Genomic DNA, 18,375 nt, shown 5'->3' on the forward strand with positions numbered 1-18,375 from the left:
CAGCCTGGACAGTGGCTGGGGTCTAATCCAGTCCTTTCTGGCAGTAGCCGGCCTTCATGCAGCTGAGAGCTGATCTGGAACCAGCCAGCTCTTCAGACACATAGGTAGCCTCACAAGACAGCAGAAAATTAATTTTTCTACTATGCAAGGTTTGATAAGGCATCTTTATAGAGAATGAGGAGCTTTCCTCTAAATCCTTACTTGAGCACCTTCCCCTTACTAGCAGTCTTTCCAGTGAAGAACGACAACTTAAACTGCTGTAGCAACTCCTGTCCTGCAGTGCAAGGCATCTGCCTGCTAGGCGTCCTGCTAGGATAAAAACTAAGCACTGCAAAATCCTGTCTCCGCCACCTTTTGGTGTTCCATCTCCCCTTCTGTGATATGAAAGTTCGAGCTGTTCTCTCTCTCACCAGAGCATGGTGAGGTTATATACATTAATTGCAAGAAACACAGACATGATAACAGGGATTGGGAAACCCCAAGAAAGTCTGAATTCATACAATTCAATTGCAAATGCATCCAAGCAATTTCCACATATTCACTGCTGCTATGGACTTTTAGATGAATGCAAATGCTCCATTTATTAAATCTAGATATATTCTGTATAATATTACCTTGGTATTTTTCCCTTACCTAAATCCCCCAATGTATGTATTACTAACAATGTTAATTATAATGAGAATTGGCTTAGGGCAAGAAGAAATTACCTGACAACACCGAAAATGGGAATGCTCTGTGTGCTATAAAACTTGGGAACTGCACTTTAGGGTGTGAATATTTCCATAAGAAAGCAATTACATTGATGAAAGCTGACTGGTAAAACAGCCTGAACAATTTCTGTATGTGTAGGGAAGGGAGTTCAGAGATAGCTGACTAGAACAAGAATGGACATTATTATAGGAAGCAATTAGAGAACGTTAATATGTTTTTTTAAGAGTTTGATGCTGAGCTACAAATTACTGCTGATATAAAGAACGGCCTTGGAATCCAAGGCTAGGCTTTTAAAAAGTATTTGCTATAACAGAAACATAATAAAAAGACTAGGGGAAAAGACATAGCATAGTGTGATACCCTTTCTCTTCCTTAACTCTCTTAGGATTTGACAACATTATAATGCCAGCATATTTCATGACTTGAAAAATAAAAACCAAATGATTTTGTCATTGCTATTCCTCCCAAGAGGCACATACCTCCTGCTCCTTCACTAGATACCAGTATACTTCAACTCCATTCTGCTCATGCAACTAATAGCAAGGACTGGTACATGATCCCCATGCGGTGTGCCAAAGGGGGAAGCCAAAGTTGCAGAGAAAATAAAGACCGGCTTTTTAATAACACAGCTTATATAGGAAGTGGCTTGGCATTGCGGAGAGGGGTTTAGGGAGAAAATCCTTGTGCGGCTCCTTTCTGTTAGAATCATCAGTATGTTAAGTAATGAACAATACTGATAATTACACATTCATTATTAAGTTTCTGAAGAAACACACCACCAAGTTGGATGGTAGTACTTCCCACACCCCGAGACGTTCTGCAGACCTGAGCATGGGGAATTTTACTACCTACAATGGGTTCACAGGGGAGAGGTCTTGTTTAGAAATCTAAGAGATGAAATTTTATTTCAGCTACATTTTTATTAAATAATGAAAGACTGCTGTTTGCTTGTTTGTTTGTGATTCTTTTTTTCATGCAGTAACACAGCAAGAACTGAATTCTGCACCCTGTTTCATCTCCCCTGAATATCAGGTTACCTGTTTAACTGTGGCAAAAATAAATGTACTTCCAACACACACGGGACAAAAATCCTGAGCAGCCAGCATCTGGGCCTCAAGGCACCCACAGGCCTGGCTGTCCCTGCCTGCCCCTGGGCTTTCCCCACCCTGCTCATGGCCCAGGACCCCATGTCAGCCCCCCGGGCCACCAGCCCCTGCTCCAGCAACACCACAGCAGGGCTGGTCTCTGGCTCCCCACGTCCTGGCCGACCCCCATCCCCAGGGAGGTGCCCGATGCCGGGGCTGCTCCAGGCCCTGCTCCTGGTGGGGTGGTGGGACAGGCCCGGGGTGCCAGGCCCTGCCTGGGGAGCCCCACGGGGACCCCCGCTGCCACCGGCCCTTGTGGCGCCCTGACATTCACGTTGGGAAGCTGGAAATGCAGGAAAGAAAAGGAAGAAAACGCAGCATGCCCAAATAACAAAAAGGAAAACCAGTTCCCATGAGTGTCTGTCAAGCACTTCAGCAAAGGACTGCGAGGGATGCTTGGTTCCTGATTGATTATAAATTGTTTTGCTGGCAGTGCCCGCAGAGACCCTTATCACACACATGGCGCCGGGCCAAGGCCAGGCCCAGGGCCGCTGTGGCTGCTGCCATGGCCCCAGCAGGCCGAGGCGGGGGAGCCCTGCGCGCTCAGCCCACTTGTTGAGACGTTAATGTGACAGTGGCTGTGCAGCAGCACCAGGGCTGTGCTTCACCCACAGCTTTTGCCCTCGGTACATCAAGAGGATTGCCTACATACAACCACGTGAATGGGCAGAGCATCCCCATACAGGCAGACATGCATTAACTGCCCACATCCATGGCTACAAGCCCTGTATGAACCCACCCTCTTACTCCTTTTCAGCAGGACCAGCAGATGGAAATGGCCACTTCCCCACCAGCTACCATGACACAAAGGAGGGCAGAGCCCGCCTGTGCTCCACAACCCCTGGCCCCTGCCTGGGCATCGGTCTGTGCCCATCTCCCCAGCCGAGGATCTCTGTAGACACATGCTCTTTCCAACACACAGGATCCACAAGGGCATGCCAGCAGCCAGCGACAACCAACCACGGACAAAAATTCAGGCAAATCCCCAAAACAGAGAGATTTCAGGACAAATCCCTGTTTTCCAGACCTTTGTTTTAATCCTCTCAACAGAGAAGCAGCAAGCAAGAAGATAGGCATGTTTTTTTCCACTCAGCAAGGTGAGAGACAAGGAGGTAGCTAAGATTCGTTTTTAGGTACTGGCTTATTTATTGATAAATAAACTTTCTTCTGTGAGAGGCTCTGGTGTGACACAAATCCTCTGGTTTAAAAATTCCCCCAAAGGGCTCAGTGGAAAGAAAAAATGCATCCAGCCGTCCCACTCCCCAACAGACATCTGCACGACTGTTTTGGAAGATGGTCACTCCAAGAGAAGGAACACATTTGACCCACAGACTGAGCACCTGTGGTTCCACTTTGCCATCCTTTATTTGCTTCTGACCACCTGATGCTTCAGCTGACACAAATACTCCTTTCATTCCTGTGTGATGCTGAGGACATTACCAGGAAGCCAAAAAGAGTGGCTCAAGCCCCACGTGAAGGGCTGGCGAGACACAGCAGAAAGCACACTCTGCTTGCACGGGTCTCGTGCCCTCTGGCATTGCGGGTGGACTGTGTGCCAGGCCAGCCCCACAGAGTAATTATAAAGTGTGAGCTGGAGAACCACTGGCCCAGAATAGGAGAGAGATGACACCAGGGCATGGCAAGAGTCAACACTTCAGCTGGAGACTTCCTTTTCTCAGCAGAGTGAGAACTGCTCATACAGGCTCTCTGCATCCCAACAAATTCTCTGGGAGGACCAGGTCCACTTTCTCATCACTAACACGTAAACTTAGGGCTATTTTATCTTTAATGAGTAATAGGGTTACATCTTAGTACACTATTCACAACTCACATGCATTTGTAGTTGTGCATACATTTTTACCTCCTACCTATTAGCCCTTTATCACATTATATTGCTTGAGGAGCACTGGCTTAACCAACCACATTTTGAACCATAAGCTTTACACCAAGGCCTTAGTCTGCCTTGACAGCAAAACATTCTCTTCTGACTGCAGATTTTTCGTGACTACCTATGTTTAAACTGCTACACTGCAGGCCTAGACTCTGGATCCAACATCCCTTCTGCACTCAAAGTGTTCAGAATTACTACACTAACCCATGTGCTATTGTAAGCGATGCTCTCTTTATGATATTGCCATGACATGCCACCAAACAGAACGGAAACTGAAGCACAGTTGGAGAAGTTGAGCATTGTGCTACATCACAAAACAAAACTTAATGGAATGATATCTGGCAATGAGTTTAGACTACCTTCTTGCAGGATGTTACTAGTCTATAATTAGAGCTGGTTGAAAAGAAAAAAAAAAAAGAAAATTCTCTGTGTTCCTTTCTCAATTGTGTGCAAAGATATATTTTTTTTTGGTCAACAGTAAGGTACATTTGAATCAACCATATGCAGAATTCATACTCTAAACCTCTCTCAGTTGTAGAGACCTGATCCACATGCGAAAGTTGCAGCAATTTAACCAAAGGGTTTTTTAATTGATTCTGTGGACAAAGTAATACACATGGCCATTTGCATTCCTTTGATTTATCAAATAAAAATATTTCACCTAAGAGAAAAAAAAAATCACATGACATCATGTCTGGAAAATACTTGATCAAAATGGCTTTTGAAAAATCCAAGTGAAATGGGTACAAATTCTGTTTGTAGATTAGTTCCTTTGCATTAGACTCCCTGATGACTTTACTGTGTGTGCAGCTTAGCTGGTTTTCATATGAGGAATGTGGTTGTACATTTAAAATATTAGCAATACTTCTCTATTTTTTAATCCATATATTTTAAAATGCTTTAAAAAAGATAAGTAGTTATCATGTGGTTAAAAATTCATAGGAAAATTCAAAGGAATCGGGGACAGTATTGCATCAAAAGCCAATGACACTTGGTGGTTTTCAAACTATTACTCAGGGAAAACTCAGGGATAGGGAGATGAAGCAGAATTACCCAAAGCAACATGGTAGGCTGACAGCAAGGCCAGGAATTGAAATCAAATATACCAATTCCCAGTCCAATGCACATGTTTCCTAGATGTTATTTCTACCCCATAATGGTTAACTTTGAAAGCAAAGAGTTAAAACTAATGAGAGTAAAACAACCAACCAACCAACCTTCCCAATTCTAATTCAAGAGGCTGCTCAGAAACCTTTGCATGAGTGAAAATACCCCTTTCTACTCCAGAAATTTAACATACGAGAACCTGGTTTGTCTTAAAAAAAAACAACAAACCTGACACATTTGATTTCACTCATGGTCTTGAAAATGCAGAATTCCTCCACTAATCTTAGTGGCATTAAACCACATACAGCTAGACACAAGATCAACAGTTAGGCAGAGGTTTCACATATCTGCAGTATGGGCAACACATGGAGCACAGAAAGAATTGCCAAAACCCAGCGCATTTCCAAAATTACTAGAGAAAGAGGATTTGGCGTACCTGCAAAAGCATCCTCAAACAAAAAAAATAAAACAAAAAGAAAGAAAAAAAAGAAAAAGAAAAAAAAAGGAAGCCATTGTTTTAAGCTGCAGAAGTGTACTGAAGGTGAGTTATATTTTATTTCATTAAAATATATTTTAAAAACATACTGTGTAAAAGAATTAGGATTCTCAATAATTTATTATTTACATTAGCAAATTCTATTTGAATGTTATTCTATAGAGAGAAATGAAAAGTCTGCAGAAGTGAGTTGTATCAACTTTTTGGGGACCAAGTAAGCCCCTTTACCAAGAAACAAGTCCAAAATGCATTTCTTCCCATTTCAATCTGTTCAAATTCATGTTTGCAAACAGATTGAAAAAAGCTCAATGAAAGGTCAGGTTGGCAAGTGTTAAGCACTCACAGTGAGAGCTGAGATTTCAGAGTGCTCTGCAAAACACAGACCCCGAGGAGATTTTAACACTGTACTACTCAGTAGTCAAGAGGTTGCAGGGTCCAATCTCACTCTTGCTCCTACTGTCCTACTGCCACTGAAATCCATGACATTACACGACAATGAGGCCTGCACCTGGCCCTGCAGGCAGATATTGGAAAGCTAGACAGACTCCTTGAGCCAGGCCGGCAGCGGACAGAGCGTTTTTCCTGCCACTGTAGACACTGTAGCTTATCATTCTTTTTCAGTCCAAATACAACATAAATCTCATTGTCTTCCTTCCCATCCTCCAGGGAGAAATATGCATAGGGAATTATCTCTCTGATGTAAACAACTGTAAGCACCATTCACATTCGCTGGTCCACATGAAAAAAAAAATCATATCCAAGTTCCTGCCATAGCCTTGACCCTTCTTAGCAGGGCAGCTCAGCCTTCCCATCAGCTTTCCAGATCTCTGAAATCACATGGGTACCCAAACATCATGCACAGTCCATTGCAATGCCAGCTGCTGTCTGCTTTACTATTCCAGGAAAGAGTAGTCACCTCTTCAGTGATTATATAAAACCCCATGATTAAAAGAAGTGGTCAGCTCATGTGTTCTGTTTCCTGGAGGCACTCAATGGTATTTCTGACATCTCGTGTAAGGCACCAGTCACCCGGTAGCTGAGCAAAAAGTGACCCACAAGACCTCCATTAAGCAACCACACAGGGAACTGACAAAATTCAGCTGGTTTGCTCGCCTTCTTGCTTACATAGCATAAAAAGTGTGGTCACGCCATCTGGGGAAGTTTCTGGTGGTATCCTAAAAAAGGAAGCCCCAACTTGCACTGCAAGCCAAGCAGCATGGGTGACAGCATACTACAGCACAAGTTTCTGATGGCTGTGTCTGACCGACAATTCTCACATAGTAGAGATTTCCTTGAGCCCCAAGAGGCCTCTGCTAGCTTGCTTTCACAGAAAACGAGTTTGTTGTCAGCAGCGAAGCAGTTACCTCCTTACAAGATGTCTCCATAACACACAGTGGAGGGCCAGACTACAAAACCAGGTTTGTGGCGTACTTGCTGCAACTCCTCTGGCTTTTGGTCCTGCCCGCGCAGCCTTATTCACAGAGATGCAATGCTGGAGATAGCAGAGCCTATGGATGAAGAGGTCGGCTGGATGCTGGCTGACTGCATCACTGAGCAGCCTCAGTCCAGAATATCAGTCTCAAATGGGACCAAGTGGTAGTATGTCAAATTGGTGACATAAGCTGTTGGATCATCACTGTCTTCTAGTTCTGAGGTAAAGTCACTAACACTTTCGAACCTAAGGAGAAATAAATAGAAAAACCACCAAAAGGCATTAAGTCATTAATGTTCGTTCAGAAAATCAAAGTCAAAGAAATTGGAAGGAAAGCACTGAGGGAGAAGGCTAGGGTATCTGAAGACTGACACCTGGAAATTTTGAGAGAAGACATTTGTGAGGGGACTACTTGGAAAAAGGGCTGCAGGCAGGAATGTTTCTGCTGGCACTGCAAGTTAAAAGTTCTGAGTGAATGTAATATGTGGGCTTGCTTCACACCACAGCAGTGTTGTAGTAGAAGTATTTCTAATGCTGGTTTGCAGCTTCAGCTTTATGAAGCTCAGTTTGCAATACAAAGATTTAGAGACCCAACTCTTTTTCGAAAGCTTCAATATCTCACTCCCTCTTTTGGCAGCGTGAAATTTGAATTCATACTAGAAGTTATCAAGGAAGGTCCAAGCAGATCAACTACACATCGTGAAGCTATAGTTTCTCTGACATCAGCCTACGTATCATTATGCTAGGATAACCTACTGGAGACATCAGCAATGGCATCCACTGCCACTTTCATAAACCAAGATTTAATACTTCCTAGAGAGAGTTGAGAAGTAAATGGAAACCATTACTCTCCATGTCCTTAAAGAAACAGAAAGCCTGTTTCTTTATAACCTATGGAAATGAATGGGCTGATGATTTTGCTTTCAGTAAAACAGGATGGCTATTCCCTTTTAAAACTATTCTAAAACACAGCTGCACAGCATAACAGGAAAGCAAGTTCTCTTCTCTTTGGATATCTGTCTTCAGTAAAAGGGACTTCTATGACTCCTCTCTAGTGTGACACTGACCCTTCACAGCACTTGTCATTGTAACAACTGAACTTCATATCTCACGACACTTGGTTACCACATTGCATTTAACATGAGCCAGACCAAAAGCATTATTAGTTTGTTTTCAGGCCCCAGGACTCCCCTCCTACTAACGAATGAATGATTTCCTGGGACATAGCCTTTCCTGTCAGGCAATTTTGGATACCTCTACAATGAGATTTTTCTAAGTCTAGAAGAGCTTTCACTATGGTACAGGAAAATCTTCACAGAAAATACTCAGAGCTAGTCCCATCCACACCTCCTCCTGCCCACACCCACGTGTATGTGAATAAATCATAGGTCAGTGAGAACCATGGCACATGCAAGCAAATCACCTTGTTACCCCTGACTTTCAAAGCTAATCATGAGGAAGGAATGAAGCAGTAAGTGAGCTCTCGAAGAGTGAATCATGCAGCTGAGGTCCACATCCTTACACTTTGTTCTCACAGCATGTGGCAGCAACACAAAGTGCCTCAGTTCCCCCCAAAAGGCGGAAGGGAAACTGCCTTTATTTCCCATCTGAACTTGGACTCTCACTCTTTCACTTCCCAGGTACCTTCTCTGGGTTTGGCTTTTGTATGAGGCCAAATGTCTAACACAAATAGGAAATAACGACTATAATGTCCTTCCTCCAGAGCCACACTGTCCTCCCCATGGCACAAGATTTGGGTTTTGAGAAACAGAATATCAAAATACAAAGAGATTCCCAAGTTTAGTTTCACTTGCTTCAGTACTTTCCTTCCCACTTCCTAAACTCTCCATTGTAACCTGAACTTTTGCAAGGATTACCCAGCGTCTCATGCCTATGCTCAACCAGAAGGCATCAATGTGTTAAAACCCACACTTTCAGTTATACACGTTCCTGTTCCTAGGAGGCTTGAATTTCTGCAGTAAGAAAACATTTTAGTTCTTCCCAGACAGCCTAGCAGTTAAAGACAGTCACTGCAGGTCAAGGATTAAATCTCATCTCAATTCAAGCAAAGGACCTGAAGAACTGTCAAGTTTCTTTTTGTCACTCTCTTTTTAATATTTTGAAAGAACTTGCATTCATTCTGATAGAGTGAGAAAAAAAATGAAATAGAAACTGAAAAATTGCACAGGATGGAAAAAGAAATCCTAACCTAGCTCTGACAACAGGATGTGTCTCTATTACCTTTCCAGGCTGGCATCCTTCAGCTCTCTGCATAGCAGATAAACGAATGATGCTTTAAAATAATTTGGTCTGAAACTACATCTCACCTACACATGAACTAGTTAAGACTCCTTTAGTTAAGTGAGGCAATAGCAGACACTCCTCTAACCTCACTCTAGAAAGCCCTAAGAGCCAGGTATTTCAGAGGACCTGAAGAAGAGTGGGAGGATAAACAAACATGTATCTCCCACTCCCATCTTTCCCCAAAACCTGCTTTAGAAGCATCACAGGTTATCGGATAGCATGGTGTATGCACTCTGCAATGTACGGATACAGCTCTGTCATTTCCATACTACTTATTACCTTGTCCTTCTCATCTCTTTTTTAACTATGAGGACCAGAACATTTTTTGAGTAGAAACTCATGGATTTTCCCCTGCAATGCTGTTGCTATGCTCTTTACTTACAAAACAGAAACGAGACTGAACTTTGAATGATTATTACCCTCATTCCTCTACTGCCTCCAGGCTGTTTGCTTGCCTGCATGTGTGGGAACATGTGCAGAAGGGAGCTGACTTTGAATCTTGCAAACATTTCACAGACCACATTGTGCTGTCTTATGGACTGCTAGTGATCTAGAAACAACTATGAAATATCAGTAGGGCTGACAGAATGAAGAAAGCAGAAGAGGAGTCAAGAAAAGTATTCTGCTCTTCTTCTATTGTCAATTGTATAAAACTAGATTATTACAACTGGAACGCCCAATAGATTTTGCGGTTCTTCAGCCTCACTGACAGGGTACTACAAGCAGCGTGTACCTCGGGTACAAAGCAGCGGCATTCACATGCTGTGGTTATGCAGAAAACTTTCCTTGATGCCAAAAAGGAAGCACAGACACAGTCTGCAAAGCATTGCCCTAGAGAGCTCGTACCAAACCAAACCTAATAAACGAGGACTGTTTACTGCAGCTAGCAGCTGTAGGGGACACCCAACGGTCCAAATGCTTTTGTGTTCTTACCAACAGGTCTTCTTCCCAAAATAATCTCTGTAAACTACTATGGACATGCAGTTTCCTAAATGCCCAAACTGCTGCTCTTGCTATTTTGTCCTCAAAGTACCTTGACAGACACTCCGTCCTTCACAAGGGCCTACTTCTTGTGCTGCAAGACAACCTCCTTCACCATTTTAACCTCTGTTAATACATTAGAGTTGCTGCTCACATTTGCTAGGCAGAAGAGGGAAACAAGGTACACAGAAGCTAACAGCCTGGCCAGCGTACTCTTTGCTAGGCAAAAAACTGTCTGGATGGCTGGGCCCAAAGAGCTGTGGTGAACAGTTACCTCCAGCTGGCAGCCGGTCACAGGTGGTGTTCCCAGGGCTCAGTGCCAGGGCCAGCTCTGTTTAATATCTTTATTGACGATCTGGTCCAGGGGATCAAGTGCACCCGCAGTCAGTTTGCAGATGACACCAAGCTGGGGGGGAGTGCTGATCTGCTGGAGGGCAGGAGGCTCTGCAGGGGGATCTGGACAGGCTGGACCGATGGGCCGAGGCCAGTGGTGTGAGGTTCAACCAGGCTCAGTGCTGGGTCCTGCACGTGGGTCACAGCAGCCCCACGCAGCGCTGCGGGCTGGGGGCAGAGTGGCTGAAAGCCGCCTGGTGGGAAAGGGCCTGGGGGTGCTGGCTGACAGGCGGCTGGGCATGAGCCGGAGTGTGCCCAGGTGGCCAAGGAGGCCAGCACATCCTGGCTTGTATCCAAACGGTGTGGCCAGCAGGACAAGGGCAGTGATTGTCCCCTGTGCTGGGCCCTGGTGAGGCTGCTTCTTGAACACTGTGTTCAGATTTGGGCCCCTCAGTGCAAGAAAGACACTGAGGTGCTGGAGCGTGTCCAGAGACGGGCAACGGAGCTGGGGAAGGGGCTGGAGCACAAGTCCTGTGAGGGGAAGCTGAGGGAACTGGGGGTGTTTAGTCTGGAGAAAAGGAGGCTGAGGGTAGACTTTATTCTCTCTACAGCTGCCTGAAAGGAGGCTGTAGGCAGGTGGGTGTCAGTCTCTTTTTGCAGGTAACAAGCGACAAGTCAAGAGGAAATGGCCTCAACTTGTGCCACGGGAGGTTTAGATTGGAAATGACAGAAAATTTCTTCACCAAAAGGGTTGTCAAGCACTCAAACAGGCTGTCCAGGGAGGTGGTGGAGTCACCATCCCTGGAGGTTATTTAAAAGACGTGTAGATTTGGCGCTTAAGGACATAGTTCAGTGGTGGACTTGGCAGTGTTAGGTTTACTCGACGTTAGGTTGAACTCGATGATCTTAAGGATCTTTTCCAACCTAAATGATTCTGTGATTCTCTGACACTTCTCGGTAACTCACAAGAGTAACACCAGTGTAAACATGGTGTGAGACAACAGCCCAGCTCCTCTCATCACCCTGTGTACACGCAGTACCTGAAAAGATCTCCTCCCATTTAAGACATAAAAGCACAGGGGAAGCATTTTCTTTTCCTGTCAAGAGTAGGATTTCTTTTTTCCTGGAAAAATTCTGTATCTGGTTTTACCATCTCTGTGCTGCTTTTGCATTCCCACCCATGAAAGTCTCTCCCATGGACAGCAACGTGCTTGTGGCAATGGTAGCACCGTCCTGAAAATGCACATCTACAACTGGAGTGAATTTGCTAGAAAGGCAGCATGTCCAATGCCACAGCCTCTCCTGCTGGCCTAAAAGACAGAAGCGCAAACAGTCCTGGCAGGGCAAAGCACCTCTGTAGCAAACCCAAAGCAGTAAGTTCAAATGTATTTATTTACCACCCATCCCTTCAAAAGAACTGCAGAGTACTCTGAGAACCATGCATAAAAGGACTATTTATGCCACATGGATACTGAGCACATGGGGTTCACCACATTTTGCAACAGTACTGTGCACTGCCAAATAAAATTAGAAAGAAAATTAAGGAAGCAGAAAGCATCTACTTCAGAACCACAGAGTAAGCAATTCCAACTTGCAAAAATGCTATTGTTTCTTTTGCAACAAATATGAGACTTTTCAGCTGATGGATCACTGGGTAGGTAACGCTGCAGGCTGCAAAAGCTAACCACTGCAGCAGGACCTCAGGGAATGAATGCTACTTGCTGAAGCTTCAAGTGCTTCTCTCCAAAAAATACAGGTTTGCTTTTCAAAATGTCTGACTCATGTGCTGAAAGGAAAAAGTTCCCATCTGAGGATATGCAAGTCCACAGGGAATTAACTCTGATTTCAGAATGAAAGACACCAATCCTATATATCCAGTTTTACAGAGACCAAAAAGGAACTGCATAGGATTTTGAAAGATTTTAAAGCTTCCTTTCTGGGCGACTAACGTACATTTAAAGCAACATTATAGAAAACTTCTGCCTTTAAAAAAAGTTCCATTTTTAAAAAAACATCTGTGCTACACAAGTGCCGTTATCTCCTAGCTATTACCTCTCGGCTATAAAATACAGCTACAGGACGGGCAAATTTAGGGCACCATGTAAAACAGACATTTTGAATTTATTAACTTCTTGACTCTTGATTTAACTTCCTTCAGGGAAGATAAAATACAAATGCACGAAGCCAAGCTGTTATCCTAGATTTATTTATTTCACCACAGTTTCTGGGAAACCATGCCTACCATATAGTTTTTATCATATTAGTATTTTCTGGCCTTAATTCCAGACTTAATTCTGACTTCAGTGGGATGACAGTTAGATGATGGCAGTTTCTGATCCCAGACCAGTAAGTTTTGCTTGGGCCACAGAATATTTTTAAATTTAAAACTAGATTTTTTAAAAAAATAATTTTTTAAAAAATAATCAAAATAAGGCAGTAAAACGTTTTATTTGGTCATTTTCTCCTATTGTTTGTCACTCTCAGTATTGAAGAGTGACCCACTATGAACTACGACAGCTTTAATTTCCAGACATTGGCCTTACAGAATTACCTCCAGTGTGTCGCTTCAGCCTCATTAATATAAGCTTATAAGCTTAAATGTTGTTAGCAAGGTCAAGGTTCAAAGCACGAAGTGATAAGTTAATAGAAAGACTCTGAGAAATTACACTGCAGCCACTGACACACTCCAGACCCTGACAAAATCTTGTCAAGCTCTAAGCCTTTCCACATGGGCAATGACCACATTCCAAATGTGGCAAGACAGAGTGCTGCATTCAAAGATAAAGCCTCCATAAGGCTTTTAGTATTCTGTTTCCATCATTTTGACTGCCCTAATGAAAAAGTAGGTCAATGTTTCTCTGACAAATTTTTAAATGCTTCACTACCTGAAGCCCATTGAAATATCAATCACTTGCTATGGCAGGGGCAGATTTCCATCAATACCCATCTGTCAATACAGTCACTGACTTAAGACCTACATGAAAGCCCTCCTGGTTGGTTACAGGTCTCTGACCCCAGAATACCTACATATATTAGGAGGCAGAATTTACAGGTAAGACTAGCCTAACTTCCCTCTCCTCTAAAGCAATACACGTTTCACCCAGCCCCAGCATCCCGCAGCACCTGGGCAGCTGCTGAGCTCCCTTCCATTACATTCAGGGGTGTGTTCCCCTCCTCCAAGGATGATGTTTTGCTCCCCAAAGCAAGCACATCCTTTGTAGTAGGATATTCTATTTGTAAGGATGTTTGAGTTTCCAAATTTGGATTTAAGCCAGCTCTCATCACAGTCATGAGAGAAAGAAAAAAAAAACTCTTCTACTCTCACCTGGCAGGACCCCTATGACAGCCACAGCTTCTTTTCATACACAGAGGACTGAGCTCCCTGGGGTCAATGATTCTCACTGACAGCCACTTGATCCATTTTAATAGAAAGAGCTTTGAAGCGTTAGCAATCAGGCCCAGTAACCTTCACCCATTCAGAAGGACAGCTGTACCAGTTTTGCTCCTAGACAGAGGACAACATTTTGCTACAGGAGGTGGGAAAGCTGCGGTTTATCCAAAGCTGACAGCATTACTCATGCACAAACCCCACTTACAAGTGTTCTGCTGAATCTACGTCCAGGTGCTTCTCTTTTCCATTGGGTATACTGTGGTCAATGACTATTGTTTCAGTATTGGCTAAACAAAATCCATTTGATCGCATGATTTCTGTCAGGAAAGAAAGAAAACAAGATTAAAAACCCCAAGAAAGCTGGAAAACAACCACATATCATCTGCAATTGACATGGTTATGAACCGAGATGCGTGTGTGACGCTGAGAATGTCTACATGAAAGCAGGAATGAAGAGTTGGTTTCCTAGCTTCTTACATCTGCAAACTGCCAGTGCTTAAGCAGTTTTATTCACATAATCAATTCATGACACAGAGTACTTCAAGCAAGGCCCAGTTTCAGTCCTGTTATTGCCAATGGCAAAACTCCCGTCACCCTTAGCAGGACGGCAGCTAATCCATATATTGCAACGTACCACTACCAAACCATAACTGTATTTTTCCTAGACAGTCCAAGGCTTAAGCCAGTTAAAGAAAAAACAAAAAGCCAGGAAAAAGGAAACAAAAAGTGACCTTCCAAGTTAATTCAATCACTAGCTTTAAGTCTAGTTTAAGCACTACCATCTTCTACGCTGCCTTCAACTCTGCTTCATTGTTTTTCACTGAGGAAGAAGCCTCCAATCCAAAATAGCTAAAATTTACACCTAATTCCACTGACTTACTGCCATGGGGAGAGCTTATAATTAAAGAACATTATTTGATGTGAATGAGAAGTTAATCCACATCTGTGCTACCTGGAAAGGCAAACTAGGCAAGCCGCAAGGATTCCTTTTGGTCACACAATCTCAGATGAAGCTAGGGCCACCACCAAGTGAGCACACATCTCTGTATAAATCATCACTGACTTAAGTGGGATGACTCATGATCTGCCTCAGGGCACGAGAACCCTGTGTTGCAGCCTGGCATTATCAGTACAAACAAAAGGAAATTAGTCTGTGACAGAAAGTCAGGTACAAAACATACCTAGAGTGAACCCTCAAACAAACACTTTCCAGCTACACATACAGTTCAAGTAATGAGCAGGAAATGAGACAGGACAAAGAATGGAGGTAATTTTTTAAAGTGTACCTTTACATGTTCCTACAGTAAGGTAAACGCCAGAACTCACCTCCATATTTTTCTTAAGTCATCTTTGACTTTCAGTCTGTATTTTACTGCAGCTAACTTTAGCAGAATACGTTTGGGGGTGGTAAAAACACTGAATCCCAGCAGAATCACACTTCACTTGTGATTCATCTTGAACCAGCATCGTGTTGCAGAATAAGATTTATTACACCATAAATTAATATTCAACTTTCATCTAAGAGGGCAGCCCTTTCTCTCTTCCCCATCACCCACCACTCTGAAAGGACCACGTGGGGGACAGTTTGTTTTTCCAGAGAACAGAAAACATTTTTGCCAGTTTTTCTAAGTCTGCAAGCCACGTAGAAAGCTGCACTATCACTAACAGGAATGCCGCTGTTTTCCTAGTGTCCTTGATATGACCTAAGAGTTACACCATTTCATTGCTGTGCGAACGGATTTAGACGTTAACATTTACTGCCATCTACTGACAACGCTGCCCGGCACTGGAAACATTTCCAGTATGCAACATTCAAACCAGGCAAATACCAATTATCATCAAATTTCCACCTATGTTCTCCAAATCTTTGCAACAATCACTTCAATGATAAAACTAATTACCATAAGATGCTTTTGGATAGCTGCACAGGTAGTAAAATCTTCCTCAATTAATTAGGTCTGACTCATCTTTACCATAATTAATTTAGAATTAAACCGAAAGATGACATTATTCAGCTAACATGGTTTCCACAGCTCCTCTACATACAGGCTGGCTAGCTGCTAGCCTCTGTCCATCAGCCAGGCACTCGCCCTCTGAATTTAGGTTCGTCTTGACCATCTTCTCTCTGTTGTACCCACCATGTGACATACTCAGTCATGCACACACACAGTACATGTGCCCTAAGGGAGTCCAGACCCTCACAAAAATCATCCAAAACCCTTCCAAACAGCAGAAAGCCCCAAGTCAGAGCAATGCTGCGGTTTCTAATCAATGCAATTCCAAATACATTTATTATTGATATTTGCCTGTTTGCAAAAAGAATGAGGTATCGCTGGCAGCAGCCACCCTCTGAAACATTTTTACAGCACATATTTTGGGGATCCTTCATTTCATAAGGGGCAGGTGCTAGGACTCACTTTGCAGCTCTGATCTCACAGAGCAGCAATATATTTCAGACAAAGCCAGTGCATATGCTCTCAAGGGTCAGCGCTGAGAACACGTCCTGGCAAAGCGCAAGGAGCGAAGTGAATAACCACATTCAGCCTTTGGAAGATGACTAACGTCAGGAAAACACACCAGGAATTTTACTTGGGGTTTCCACATGGATTCAAGACATCATCCAACCCTCCCTAACCATGGGGTGGGAGACGCACATGTTGGTTCCTGTCTCTCACTCCCAGAAAGCCAGACCTGTGTCACCACACTTTGCAGGATGGCCCTGGGGGCTCCTCTTCACAACCCCTGTGCTGCACAGCGGCCTGCGCACAGGAGCTCCTACAAGAAGGCACCAGCTCAGATGGGCTGGCAGGACCACACCTCTCCCTGAAGCTCTGTATGACACAGTACACTTCTAAAGAGCTATTGGTGGGGTCATTAACCATTTACCATTTAATATAAAGACTATTATATATTCTTTATATATAATATATATAAATGTATAATATATTATATTATATTTATATATAATTATAATTATATATAATATATATTATAATATAAAGAATATATATAAAGAATAGTTCACTTAAAACCAGAGCTCAGAATCGATTACAAAAAGTCCACCCTGTGCATAAGATCAATCCTTAAGACACACTGTTTACACATTTAGCATGTTGACATGCTGACTGGCCATTTACCAATATACTGTTAGTACCTAAGAAAATTGATACTTGTGTCATGCTAAACACTTCATGCATCTTGGAGGACTATGTAGTATTTCACTTTATTTCACTCTCTGAAATAAACTCTTCTGGTGACACAAAACCAGCAGTTGCCATTAGGCTGAAACAAAACGTTTCAGTATAGAAATACAAACCCAGGCACACCAAAAGTTCACAAACCTCTTCTCAACAGTCAGTAGCAGATGAAAAGTGGAAAGGCTAAAAGAATGGACAAGGATAGAGTAATACTGTTTTCCCTTTTACCCACTAGCAATTTGTGGTTTAGAAACTTCCCATGTCTCCACCTGTGACGTCTCAATGTACTTTTCCTCCACTTGCTTGTCTAATTCCTTTTTGAAATCATTTATGCTTTCAGTTCCACCATATCCTATGTCTATGAGTTCCACTCCTTAACTGTGCTTCAAATGGAAACAAAACAGCATTATAACCTTTCTTTTGTTTGTTTAAAGCCTGTTGTCTGTCAATGTTATTGGATAGCCTATAGTACTTGTTTCATGAGAAGCACAGGGTTATCGACCTCTTTCTGTTCAGAGCTTTGTAGACTTCCATCATATCCCCACTCTGTCATCTCTTTCCAAAGCTGAAGTATCCTTCTTTATTTAACCTTTTTCTTACAGAAGCTGTTTAACAATTTGAATCCTTGTCCTTTATTGTATGCTTTTAAATTCTATTACAACCTTTCTGACGTGGAGAGACTAGAATCGCACACGCTGTATTCAAGGTGTGGTTGTGCTCCTCTCATATGTTCTCCCCTCCTTTCCTAATAATATCTAATATTCTTACTGCTGGTTTTGCTCACTGCTTGGCACTGAGCTTACATTTTCACAGAACTGTATCAATAGCCTCAAAATCTCCTTCCTAAGAGGAACAGCACTACCATACATGACAATAGTGAGGACTGCATTTTCCTCACATCCACTTCTTTGCATTTATCAGCCTTCAATTTCACCTGCCACTTTATTGCATGAATGCATGTTGCATAGTATGTCAAGGCTAATTATAAGTTCTATATCATAAAGCAGACTATTGGGAACTATCTTTTGAATTGCTCATGGAGAAAGAACATGGGTAAGAGCAAATAAAGTAATTTTCCTTCTGTAATTCTTGTGTCAACTGTAGGAAGCTAAACAACTCTTACCTGATATTCTTACTGGACTTTGAAAGCTTGGCTGAATTTTATGGACATTGTCATTTTTTAGAACTTGGTCCAAAGGAGATCTCTCAAAGAACGTGAGGACAACTTCAGATCTTGAATACTGAAAAAGAGAAGAAGAAACAGACATCCATTTTTTACCGATAGTTTGCTTTGTCCCTCTTCTCCCTTTCTATACCTTCATAGTATGACAGAAAGACTTATTACAAACAAAAGCTTGGAGATGTCGTTACACAGTTCTGGCGCTCA

General features: G+C 42.8%; 1 protein-coding gene across 2 annotated transcripts in view; it reads right to left on the reverse strand.

Moving 5' to 3' along the window:
• Window positions 1-2,978: 2,978 nt before the first annotated feature.
• Window positions 2,979-18,375, reverse strand: part of PXDC1 (PX domain containing 1) — a 32,528-nt gene continuing 17,131 nt past the window's right edge. For both annotated transcript variants that reach the window (XM_027789031.2, XM_055800381.1), the window contains exons 3-5: window positions 18,112-18,229; window positions 13,997-14,108; window positions 2,979-7,028 (exon numbers count right to left, since the gene is read on the reverse strand). In XM_027789031.2, coding sequence (XP_027644832.1) covers window positions 6,911-7,028; window positions 13,997-14,108; window positions 18,112-18,229 — 348 coding nt within the window. In that variant the 3' untranslated portion in view covers window positions 2,979-6,910. The remainder of the gene's footprint in view (window positions 7,029-13,996; window positions 14,109-18,111; window positions 18,230-18,375) is intronic.

This window comes from Falco peregrinus, chromosome 3, assembly GCF_023634155.1.
Source record: "Falco peregrinus isolate bFalPer1 chromosome 3, bFalPer1.pri, whole genome shotgun sequence".
NCBI lineage: Eukaryota > Metazoa > Chordata > Aves > Falconiformes > Falconidae > Falco > Falco peregrinus.